Raw genomic sequence first — 12,358 nt, 5'->3', positions numbered from 1 at the left:
TTTTTTGTTTGTTTTTGATTTTTGGGTCACACCCGGCATCACTCAGGGGTTATTCCTGGCTCTATGCTCAGAAATTGCTCCTGGCAGACTCGGGGGACCATATGGGATGCCGGAATTCGAACCACCATCTGTCTGCATGAAAGGCAAATGCCTTACCTCCATGCTATCTCTCCGGCCCCAAAAATGGGCAGTTTTAACCTTCAACATTTGACTCGCCTTTAAAAAAAAAAAAAAAACTGGGCTACAATTTGCAGTGATAGGAGACAAGAGGGGCCAGGGGTCAACACTGGGAGTTCCACATATGAAGCTTTTCTCCTGCTCTTTGATCTATCTCCCGGTCTAATACTGAACTGTTTTTGGGGGGCCCCACACCCAACAGCGCTCCGGGGTTATTCCTGATTCTGCACTTTGAAATCGTTCCTAGAAGGCTCAGGGGACAATATGAGATGCCAGGAATTGAATCCAGGTCAGCTATGTGCAAGCCAGGTGCCCTACCACTGTGCTATCGCTCTGGCCCCTAATATTGGACATTTTATATTGCACAACACTGTTCATTCTTCCCTTGACTGTTTGAGCATCCTAACTAAGTGCGCTAAGAGACTATGGTTGGTGGAAGGAGGCAGTGAGGAAAAGTTATGGGCACAGTACAGAGAAACAGAAAGACCATGTGGGTTGTTTTTTCTCAAAGATGCTAACCAAAATATTAAGCGTCATAAAAGCCCTGGGTTCTTCCTGTCCTGGTATGTGACATGTGATATTTGGACACAAAAATATTTTTCTGGGTGACAGTTTCAACAGCTGAGGAAGCTGCCTCAGGTAACCTCTTAGCATTTAGAGATGTGGATCAGCACAGAAGAATCTAGAATGTGCTGTGCTAAGTGAAAGAAGCCAGACATGAAAGACTGTGAGCCCTGTGGTTTCACTGCTGAGATATCGTCTGCACGAGTGAGACTAGAGGACCGGAGAGATAGCATGGAGGCAGGGCATTTGCCTTGCATGCAGAAGAATGGTGGTTCGAATCCCGGCATCCCATATGGTCCCCCAAGCCTGCCAGGAGCGATTTCTGAGCATAGAGCCAGGAGTAATCCCTGAGCACTCCCGGGTGTGATCCAAAAAACAAACAAACAAACAAACAAACAAAAAAACATGGTTACTTAACTGTCCCCGTTCATAGAAGGTGTACCTGACAAGGGTGGGGTTTAGTGCAGCTCAGTAAACTTGACTTCAAAGAATGCATACTGGGTCAGAGAGATAGTACAGTGGGGAAGATATTTGTCTTGCATGTAACCAACCCAGATTTGATCCCTAGCATCCTTATTTGATCCCTTGAGCACTGCCAGGAGTGAGCACAGAGGCATGAGTAACCCCTGAGTACTTCCAGGAGATAAAAAGAAAGAGAGAAAGAAAAGAAAGAGACACAGAATAGTCTCAAACATCTATGGGATTTAAGGGAAAAAAAAAAAACATTACTATAATGATACCCAGAGACAATAGAGATGGTGGCGGGAAGGACCAGGCCACGATATGTAGAGTGGTGAGTGCAATTAAAGAAATAACTACACTATCATGACAATGGTAATGAGTGAGAGAGTAGAATACCTGTCTCGAATTCAGGCAGGGGGTGGGGGAAAAGGGGAATGGGGGGTATTGGTGGTGGGAATGTTGCACTAGTGAAGGGAGGTGTTCTTTTTTTTGGGGGGGGTTTTGTTTGTTTGTTTGTTTGTTTTTGTTGGGCCACACCCGGTAACGCTCAGGGGTTATTCCTGGCTATGTGCTCAGAAGTTGCTCCTGGCTTGGGGGACCATATGGGACACCGGGGGATTGAACCGAGGTCCGTCCAAGGCTAGCGCAGGCGAGGCAGGCACCTTACCTTTAGCGCCACCGCCCGGCCCCGGGAGGTGTTCTTTTTATGACTGAAACCCAACTACAAATACGTTTCTAATCATGGTGCTTAAATAAAGATATTATTAAAGGAAGAAAGAAGAAAGAAAGGAAGGAAGGAAGGAAGGAAAGAAGGAAGGAAGGAAGGAAGGAAGGAAGGAAGGAAGGAAGGAAGGAAGGAAGGAAGGAAGGAAGGAAGGAAGGAAGGAAGGAAGGAAGGAAGGAAGAAGGAAGGAAGGAAGGAAGGAAGGAAGGGAAGAAGAAGAAGGAAGGAAGAAAGAAAGAAAGAAAGAAGAAGAAAGAAAGAAAAGAAAGAAAGAAAGAAAGAAGAAAGAAAGAAAGAAAGAAAGAAAGAAAGAAAGAAGAAAGAAAAGAAAGAAAGAAAGAAAGAAAGAAAGAAAGAAAGAAAGAAAAAGAAAGAAAGAAAGAAAGAAAGAAAGAAAGAAGAAAGAAAGAAAGAAAGAAAGAAGAAAGAAAGAAAGAAAGAAAAGAAAGAAAGAAAGAAAGAAAGAAGAGAGAGAGAAAAAGGAAGAAAGAAAGATAGAAAAAGAGGGGCGGGCGGTGGCGCTAGAGGTAAGGTGCCTGCCTTACCTGCGCTAGCCTTGGACGGACCGCGGTTCGATCCCCGGCATCCCATATGGTCCCCCAAGCCAGGAGCGACTTCTGAGCACATAGCCAGGAGTAACCCCTGAGCGTCACCGGGTGTGGCCCAAAAACCAAAAAAAAAAAAACAAAAAAAAACAAAAAGAAAGAAAGAAAGAAAGAAAGAAAGAAAGAAAGAAAGAAAGAAAGAAAGAAAGAAGAAAGAAAGAAAGAAAGAAAGAGAAAGAAAGAAAGAAAGAAAGAAAGAAAGAAAGAAAGAAAGAAAGAAAGAAAGAAAGAAAGAAAGAAAGAAAGAAAGAAAGAGAAAGAAAGAAAGAAAGAGAAGAAAAGAAAGAAAGAAAGAAAGAAAGAAAGAAAGAGAAAAGAAAGAAAGAAGAAAGAAGAAAGAAAGAAAGAAAGAAAAAGAAAGAAAAGAAAGAAAGAAGAAGAAGAAGAAAGAAAGAAAAAAAATGAAAGAAAGAAAGAGAAAAAGAAAGAAAAAGAAAGAAAGAAAAAGAAGAAAGAAAGAAAGAAAAGAAAGAAAGAAAGAAAGAAAGAAAGAAAGAAAGAAAGAAAGAAAGAAAGAAAGAAAGAAAGAAAGAAAGAAGAACAAGCTAAGGAATTGAAGGAAGGAAAAAGGAGTGGGGCCTGAAATAGCTCAGCAGAGCACAGGCCTTGCCTGTGGAAGGCTCTGAGCTTCCCACTCGGCAGGGGTCAGGGCCTGGGAGAGGAGAAGCTGGAAGAGGAATGGCTTGTGGGCTGGTCAGCCAGTGGCTTCTTCCTGAAGCAGCTCTGTCACTCCCCCCCATAATTATCTGTCTGCTGATTCAAGAACTGTGGTTTCTGTGGGCATGCCTCCTGGATCTTCCTGCCAACAAGGGCAGAAAGATTCTTGGGGCTGAGAGAGGATGATAAACAGAAGGGGATGATACCCTAGTAGGGTGTGGAGTTGTGAAGGTGGAATTTCTATTAGGAAATTCCAGAGTCACAGCCAAACTCCCCTGCCTCGTTGTTGCCTCCTTGCTCAGGCTGGTGTCTCCAGAAAACCTCAGTAACCCTGACAGGTCTGACTAATGGGGAGAAGGGAGGGTGCAGTGCTCCTGGCCTCTTCTGGGAAGGGGATCACATAGGGAGTCCCCTAAGTTTCCAGCATACTCAAACAGGGAACTATAGGGGCATTATTCAGAGGGCATAGGCCCCAAGAATTCATGCTGGCTGTAGACTAACAGCCTCTCAAGATTGTGCTGAACAGGGGCCAGAGCTGTGGTGCAGTGATAAGGCGTTTGCCTTGCATGAGGCTGACCTAGGCGTCCCATATGGTCCCCCAAGCCAGGAGCGATTTCTGAGCGCATAGCCAGGAGTGTCACCCCTGAGTGTCACCGGTTGTGACCCAAAAACAAAAACAAAAAGATTGTGCTGGACACTAGGCCACCAATCTGAATGAATGCAGAGGTTCAAGCACTGGGCTTCTTCCCAGAAGACACACCACCTCTAGACACCTCTCTGACCTTTCCATACACATGCCAGGTGCTAAGCACAGACTAATGAACAGAGAGACGGCTGAGTCTCCCCTCCTGGAGCCTGCAGCCCTGTTTCCCAGAGACAAGACTTCAAGCTTTCTTGAAGGAGCAAATCTTTGTTTTCCTGTCCTTTCTCCTCTTCAGCCTCTTCTGAGGGTCTGAGAAATGCCATGCCACCAGTGTGGAATGGGCCTCTTATCATGGGCATGAAGAAGAGGAATTAACAGTCTCCTTCTGTAGCCTTTGAACATGATGTCAGCAGCTCTGACTTCTGGCGGGCAGCTACCCTGGGTAAGAAAAGAATGATGATGGCAGCTGCCATTTATTGAGCACTTATTTTGCACCAGTACCTCATTTAGTCAGTGTAATCACAGCTAACTTGTTTTACCATTGTTCAGAGGGAACTACTGAGGCCCTGAGGGAGTAAGTCATGTACCCAAGGTCACCCATGTGACACAAGTCATGTACCCAAGTCATGTACCCAAGTGACCCAAGGTCACTCAGCTAGCTCCACCGCCACACTGTGAATGTACCAACCCTACATCCACACCTGACAGGCTCAAACTACAATTGGCTTTTTCCCCAGATGACACTTGCCCTCCTGTGTGTCTCCACATCCTGCCTGATTCCCCACAGTGAGTTTTATGTCAGGGAGTTTTCAGGAAATAAACTCAGCAGGAGAAGTGACAATTCAGAACTGAACCACCTAGATGGAGACACCAAGCAAAACTTGAAAGTCGCTTGCTTTCATATTTCATAGGAAAGTCACAGGGAAGTCATAAAATCCAACATGCATTGGATGAAGCATGTATGAAGTTGTTTTCAGTCTAACTGATTTTGGGGTTCCTTCCCTGATAATGCTCATCATCATCATCATCTTTGCACATCAAATTTCAAACTCAGTAAAAACTTTAGGTTTTGTTTTACCTCAGAGTATCTCTCTTTTCCCCTTCCTAGACTCTCCAACTCTGGGGTGACCTCTGCACCCTTTTTTTCTTCCCTTTCTCCATATCCCTCAACATTGGGTATCCAATGTAAGCCAATCCCTGGCACCCCAAAGGACTAAGAATAAAGTCAACAGGACTTATTCCTGGGACTTGTACCCACTTAGTACTCTGCGGGTCTGGTCAGAGGCTTGTGCTCTATTTTCCATCTCAGTCACGCTGATGAATCTGTGAAAAAATTCTCTGCGAGTATATTTAAGGTTCTTTATTAGTGCAGCGAGGTCCTATAAAGGTCACTACAACTGTGTAAATCAGATCAACAAAAGATGTAGTGGGAGCCCAAGTGGAAGGAGAAACCCAAATAGCACAAGTACTTTTCATCACGAATCTAAGACCAAGAACCAGCTAGACTCTGTCTTGCTTATTCACTTCTAAGCCATGAATAAGCATGCTGATAAGATGCAGAGATCCATCAGCAACAAAGGAAGTTGGGGACTAAAGAGATAAATTAGCAGGAGGATGCTTGCCTCACACGTGGCCAACCCAGCTTTGATCACTGGCACCATATATGGTCCCCCTGGACTCCATCAGGACTGATCCATGACTGTAGAGTCAGAAATAAGCTCTGAGCATTGCTGATGCTCAAAAATAAAATAAAATGGGCTGGAGCGATAGTTAAGCGTTTGCCTTACATGCGGCTGACCCAGGACAGACTTGGATTCGATCCCCGGCATCCCATATGGTCCCCTGAGCCATGAGCGATTTCAGAGCACATAGCCAAGGAGTAACCCCTGAGCATCGCCAGGTGTGGCCCAAAAATCATAAATAAATAAATAAATATAAAATAAAAAGTGATTTTTTAAGATGTGGGCATCTCATAGAAGGCAGCCCAGTAGCCCTTCTGCAATTTTTCACTGCCTCCATTAACAGCAAGGCTGTGGGGCCCAGAGAGATAGCACAGCGGTGTTTGCCTTGCAAGCAGCCGATCCAGGACCAAAGGTGGTTGGTTCGAATCCCGGTGTCCCATATGGTCCCCCGTGCCTGCCAGGAGCTATTTCTGAGCAGACAGCAGGAGTAACCCCTGAGCACTGCCGGGTGTGGCCCAAAAACAAACAAACAAACAAACAAAACAGTAAGGCTGTGGTGGAGGTGGCTCAAAGAACTTGGGTGCAAGCACTGCAAGCAGGAACAGCACTTCAGAGCTCTACAAAGTCTAGTTGGATCCCCAGAACACAGCCAAAGCGACCCCATAGTACAGAGTAAGGCCTGAGACGCAGCTGGTGCACACACAGAATAGATCTGAATCCAAGCACTAATATCTCCAGGGCAGAATGCTGGAAATTCTTATTTCTTTTTTCTTTGTTTTTGTTTTATTTTGTTTGTTTGTTTTGATTTTGGGCCACACCCGGTGACGATCAGGGATTACTCCTGGCTCTGCGCTCAGAAATTGCTCCTGGTTTGGGGGACCATTTGGGATGCTAGGGATAGAACCCAGGTTCGTCCTGGGTCAGCAGCGTGCAAGGCAAACACCCTACCCCTGTGCCACTGCTCCAGCCCCATGGAAATTCTTACTTCTGTAGGAGGCTTATCAGCCTGCTCTGGGCTAGTTAAAAACATCACAGCAAACCAGCCTGTTGGGCCTTTCAGCCACCTGGGAATAACCACTGGCCTCCAACCTCCCTCTATCTCCTGGAACTGATCCCATCAGATCTGGGATGATTATCTCCAAACTCACCAAGTTTGGTGAGAGAGAAAGAGAGATAACAGAAGTGACCTGCACTGCCAGCCATCACTTACAGAGCCAGGAGTAAGCCCTGAACGCTACTGATAGTGCCTCCTCCCTCAAAAACAAAATAAAACATAGAACAAAACTCAACATGTTGTCCATATGAAACATGGGGAAGTTTATTTTAGGTGGAAGGGCACAGCCATCTGTGCTTAGGGGTCACTCCTGGCCATGCTCAGGGGATCATATATGTTATGAGGATCAAACCAGATCAGCTATGTGCAAAAGCCTTATAGTATAAGGCTTATACTGTCTCTCGTGTTTGTCATCTGGTCTAATACCTCACTCAAATCATTTGACAAAAAGGTGGTTGGTGGTGCTACCCTGGGGTGTGTGAATAAAGATAAGCATCTCATCTATACCCACAAGAGCCTTGAAGGTGCTCATCAAAGCATATCTGAAGAGTTCTTTGAATTTGAGTAGGAACAGGAAATCCTACAATGAAATATCTTCTCTCTGCAGCACTTAATTTATCTGACAGCCAGGTCTGCTCTTCCTAATGACACCTATGCAGAGAGGGACTCACGGTAGCCCTGGAGCCAGGATCTACTTTGCTGTCCCTAAAAAAACTCTTTGGAATTAGGGGGGGGAGGTCCTCCTCCCAGGGCCTGGTTAGCTCAGCCTCGGTGGCCAATCTCAATCCACAATAGTTGGAAAAACTGGAACCCGAGTCTGCATAGAGGACCCGGGTAGCTCCTGGGGGACCCTGGAACCTTCAAGTGCTGGATGCAGATGCTCCAGGGACCACGCAGGAGACCGCCACGTCCGAGCAAAGAGAAACGTGGGACCAAAGCGCAAGGAGAGCAGTGGAACTGGCACGCGAGCGCCCTCCAAAGAGGCAACACTGTTGTCCCCCCTAGACAGCGCGGGAACAGCACAGACCCCTCCCGGCTATGCGATCTGGGGGTTCCCGAGGACTGACAGCCCCCCTCAAGTCCCCGCCGAGACGGGGCAGGTCCCCCACGGCCCCACTCACCCGCGCCGGCGACTGCCAGCGCCCCCAGCACCAGCGCCCCCAGCGCCCCGGCTCCAAGGGGCCGCGTCCGCATCTCCGCAGCCACCGCCGCGCTGCGCCTGGGTTGCGCCCGCTGTCCCCGCAGCCCAGGGGAGGGACGCGGTGGGTGGGACGCGACGGGGCGGGCCACGGGCTGCTTCCTGAGCTCCGGCCCTTTTCTGGACCTCTGCCCCCCCGCCGTCCCTGCTCTCCTGCCTCCCGGGGAGGAGCTGGAGCTGGCTAGGAGGTTGCGCGTCCTGCTCCCGGGAAGGTCCCCAACTCAGCGTGCTCAGAAAGAGCTCAGAAAGGACCTGCGTCCTCTCCCCTGTTTGTCCTATCTCCTAAGGGACACCCCCGGCCCTCCTCTACCTGCTCTTGGGGACACTTCTCTGCAACCCGAGTTCCATTCCTTCACACTTTTCAGTTCATGCAAGTGAGAAACGTATCTCAAACCTGTTCAGTGCCCACCACCCCTTCAATCCTTCATTAATCACTTTTTGGGGGATCTAGGGAGAGTACCGGTAGGTTATTTTACACACACACACACACACACACACACACACACACACACACACACACTTTTATGTATAGATTTAAGGTCCAAGATGGAGTCACTCATGCTAAGTCCCAACAAGACCTAATAATACCAACTTACATGAAGTTTCAGTCTCTCCCTCCAATGGAATTTTTAAAGAACCAGTCTGAAATGTCCTCATTGATACCTATTAGACAAGTATTTGTCTAGATAAGACACCTTTTGTGTCTATAACAGAAGGTAACCTTGCCTGAAACAGCTCTTTCTTTCTCTTTGCTAACAGCCACTTGGTCCTGTCCTGTTTGTGCCCATAAAACACTGTCATTCCCCCCCCCCCCCCGAATCAATGTCACATTAGGTTGTATCCTATGCACTGTGGGTTGCTTTTTCGTGTTTGCCTTCCCTGGAAGAGTCCATTGGGTTTTGTTCTATTAGGCTGCTGAATTAATTATTGGCAGATTTGTTTGATCTATTCAGGTGAGGTTTTCTTCTTATTTGGGGTTTGTATTTATCTTCAATTTGGGGGGGTCGTGAAGGGGTGTTGTTTATTATACAACACAGTACTTATTCGTAAGGCTCGTAAGGTGGAGTGTGGTTTCAGTGACTTCAAGATCACTTAGACACTCCAGTTTTGGGGAGACCTTTCCCTCTGAGCTAAAACTTCCCCATCTCTAAGTCCTCTGAAATGGTACTTGTCAGTTCTCAGGTTCTCTCTGCTAAACCTCAGTTTCACTGCCAGCACCTGAGACCTATCCCATATCCAAAGATCCGGGGAAACCTTGCAGCTCCTTCTTCCAATAAGCAGCCTGCCAGTTTACTATGAGACAGTAAGTCCAACAGCAGTCATTTTGTCATAGAGCAGAAGTGATTATTTCTTCTGTTTATGTTAATGTTTATATTCTGTTTATTTCTTCTTATATTCTTCTGCCTCCACTTCTTCTACTGAGCTAGAAGATTTTTGAGTTTGAGGACACAATTTATTTTCTATTCCCTAGTAGGATTCAGTAAATGAAAAAGAAAAAAATTGTTATTTTTTTGTTTTGTTTTGTTTGTTTTCGGGTCACACCCAGCAGCACTCAGGGGTTATTCCTGGCTCTACACTCAGAAATCGCTCCTGGCAGGCTCGGGGGACCATATGGGATGCCAGGATTTGTACCACCATCCTTCTGCATGCAAGGCAAATGCTCTACTTTTATGCTATCTCTCTGGCCTTGTTTTTTTTTTTTTTTTTTTTTGAGGAGTGGCACACACCCCACAATGTGTCACCGGGCATTAATTACTGTGTCATGGCAGAAATAACTCTTGGAATAAAATTCTCTTAGATATTCCATTCCTGAAATAAAATTGGGAAGTCCACAAAGAAGAAGTTATCCCGAGGATCCCTGCAGCCCAGACTGAGTTGGATCTTGGGGCACCCACCCCACTTAGGGTCCTGGTCCCTTGAAGCATCTCCCTTCTTCTCCCTCAGTGTGGTGACTTCACTGACCACTTCCTATCAGGAAGATAGTGGGGACCCACCGGGTCTCTGCTGATTCCTGAGAGGACAACCAGCTCACACTGAAGATGCCAGAATATGAGATAAGTCCTGGGTACCACAGAGGGACTTGGGAGTCAACCTTTCCCGGAAGGAGAGAGTGAGCAAGAGTGGGGTGACGGTGAGTACACTCTGCCCACTTCCCTATGGTTTGGGGCCTTTTTACCTCAGCTCAACCTGGAGTTCTCCATTGTGACCCAGATCTCACGTGTCTGATCATGGAGGTGGAGGGGAGAAGCTGGCCTCCCCACTCCCTCCAGGCCAACTTTGACTCGTCTCCTCTTTAAGGAATTCAGACACCTCTGAGGATCCCAGAGTTGTGTCCTTGTCCCCAATGGAAGCCTGTAGCCACTGTTCCTGTCCGAAGGTCTGTATGTGGTAGAACCTCAGACCTGGATTCCCCTCTAACTAACGAATATCCTGTTTTCTAGAACTTATTTGCCCGGGTCACAGACTGAACATGTGTTTCCTTCCGCTTGGGATGAGACTGAAGCTTGGCTTCATCATTCTGGAAGCTTCTCAGTCAACCTTTGTCAAGGGTCTGTGGTGTTCCCAGAAACAGCTTCATCTGTATTACCCTCCAAAATCCTCACAATGCCCCCAAGAAGAAGGGTATTATTATATTAATCCCATTTTACATATAGACCAAGTCAATGAGGGGAAATGACGGGTCCGAGGGAAATGATGGAAATGCTAAATTTAGTGCTCAGTTCTAAATCCTCTCATTCTGGCATTAAGGCCCAAGCACTTGGTAACCAAGCCCTTTCTGGGCACCTCCAAAGCCTACCTCATGGGAAGTGAGGAATATTTGGGGCACCAAGGCAAATGCCACCGGTGCCTTTTGAGTTTGAAGAACAGAAGTCTCAGCATGCCTCAAAATCTGGTGGCAGCAGAGCAGAAGATACCAGGGTGTGGGGCTGGTGTGGAGACTTGAATTAGTGGGTTAAAAAGACTTGAGTCCCGGTCTGTAGCAATTCTCAGGGTAGGATCCTCAGAAGTACTTAGTGGCCTGGTGCCATTCTAGGCCATACTCAACCTGGCTTTGTAGGCCTCACTGCTCTGTGTCAGCCTAGCAATGTGGGATGAGCAAGGGCCTATTAGGACCTCCCTAGAGGTGCTCAGGAGTCTATAATGGTGCTTACTCCTGCATCTAAACTTAAGATGGTTCCTAACAGTGTTCAAGGAACCATATACAGTATCAGGGCTTGAACTACACTTGGCTGCATTCAAGGAAAGTGCCTAAACCCCTGTATTATCTTTCTGGTCCCTTTAATAAAAATATATATACATATATATATACATATATACACTTATTGGGAATGTAGTTCAATGGCAAACCTCATGCCTTACATGCATGCATTGGGATCCTGGTTTTTGATCCCTAGTACTACCAGGAAGAGAAGGATAAAGAGGAGAAAAACAAAAGCAAATTTAAATTAAATTTTAAGTGAACATGTAACAGAATGATTCCCAACAAGTTCTATTCCTTAGGAAAAAAAGAAATGTAGGAACATGTCCTCCTAAGCTTCAAATCCTATCTCACAAGTGACTCACTCCCTCTCTCTTCCCCCAAGAATAAGCTCTTCCTGCTCCATCTCTCCTCACGCAACCTCAAGGTTCATCACCAAGTGAGACCCCGAAAGTCACAAGAAAAGCGGTGTCCCATATGGTCCCCCGTGCCTGCCAGGAGCTATTTCTGAGCAGACAGCCAGGAGTAACCCCTGAGCACCACCGAGTGTGGCCCAAAAACCAAAAAAAAAAAAAAAAAGAGAGAGAAGAAAGAAAGAAAGAAAGAAAGAAAGAAAGAAAGAAAGAAAGAAAGAAAGAAAGAAAGAAAGAAAGAAAGAAAGAAAGAAAGAAAGAAGAGAAAGAAAGAAAGAAAGAAAGAAAAGAAAGAAAGAAGAAAAAAGAAAGAAAGAGAGAGAGAGAGAGAGAGAAAGAAAGAAAGAAAGAAAGAAGAAAGAAGAAAGAAAGAAAGAAGAAAAAAAAGAAAGAAAGAAAGAAGAAAGAAAGAAAGAAAGAAGGAAGAAAGAAAGAAAGAAAGAAAGAAGAAAGAAGAAAGAAAGAAAGAAGAAAAAAAAGAAAGAAAGAAAGAAGAAAGAAAGAAAGAAAGAAGAAAGAAAGAAAAGAAAGAAGAAAGAAAGAAAGAAAGAGAAAGAAAAAGAAAGAAGAAAGAGAAAAAGAAAGAAAGAAAGAAGAAAGAAAGAAAGAAGAAAAAGAAAGAAAGAAAGAGAAAAAGAAGAGAAAGAAAGAAAGAAAGAAAGAAAGAAAGAAAGAAGAAAGAAAAGAAAGAAAGAAAGAAAGAAAAGAAAGAAAGAAAGAAAGAAAGAAAGAAGAAAGAAAGAAAGAGAAAGAGAGAAGAGAAGAGAAAGAAAGAAGAAAGAAGAAAGAAAGAAAAAAAAGAAAGAAAGAAGAAAGAAAGAAAGAAAGAAAGAAAGAGAAAAGAAGAAAGAAAGAAAGAAAGAAAGAAAGAAAGAAAGAAAGAAAGAAAGAAAGAAAGAAAGAAAGAAAGAAAGAAAGAAAGAAAGAAAGAAAGAAAGAAAAAGAAAGAAGAAAGAGAAAAATTAATAATCAAAATGAAA

At 45.3% G+C, this 12,358-nt stretch overlaps 1 protein-coding gene across 1 annotated transcript in view; it reads right to left on the bottom strand.

Annotated features, from left to right (window-relative positions):
- Nucleotides 1–7,824, bottom strand: part of ITGB3 (integrin subunit beta 3) — a 60,370-nt gene extending 52,546 nt beyond the window's left edge. The window contains exon 1 of the mRNA XM_049781717.1: nt 7,690–7,824. Coding sequence (XP_049637674.1) covers nt 7,690–7,762 — 73 coding nt within the window. The 5' untranslated portion in view covers nt 7,763–7,824. The remainder of the gene's footprint in view (nt 1–7,689) is intronic.
- Between the last annotated feature and the right edge of the window lie 4,534 nt (nt 7,825–12,358).

Source organism: Suncus etruscus, chromosome 1 (assembly GCF_024139225.1).
Source record: "Suncus etruscus isolate mSunEtr1 chromosome 1, mSunEtr1.pri.cur, whole genome shotgun sequence".
Lineage (NCBI taxonomy): Eukaryota > Metazoa > Chordata > Mammalia > Eulipotyphla > Soricidae > Suncus > Suncus etruscus.
Note: the sequence above shows the minus strand (reverse complement) of the source record. Positions and strands in the feature narration are given on the sequence as shown.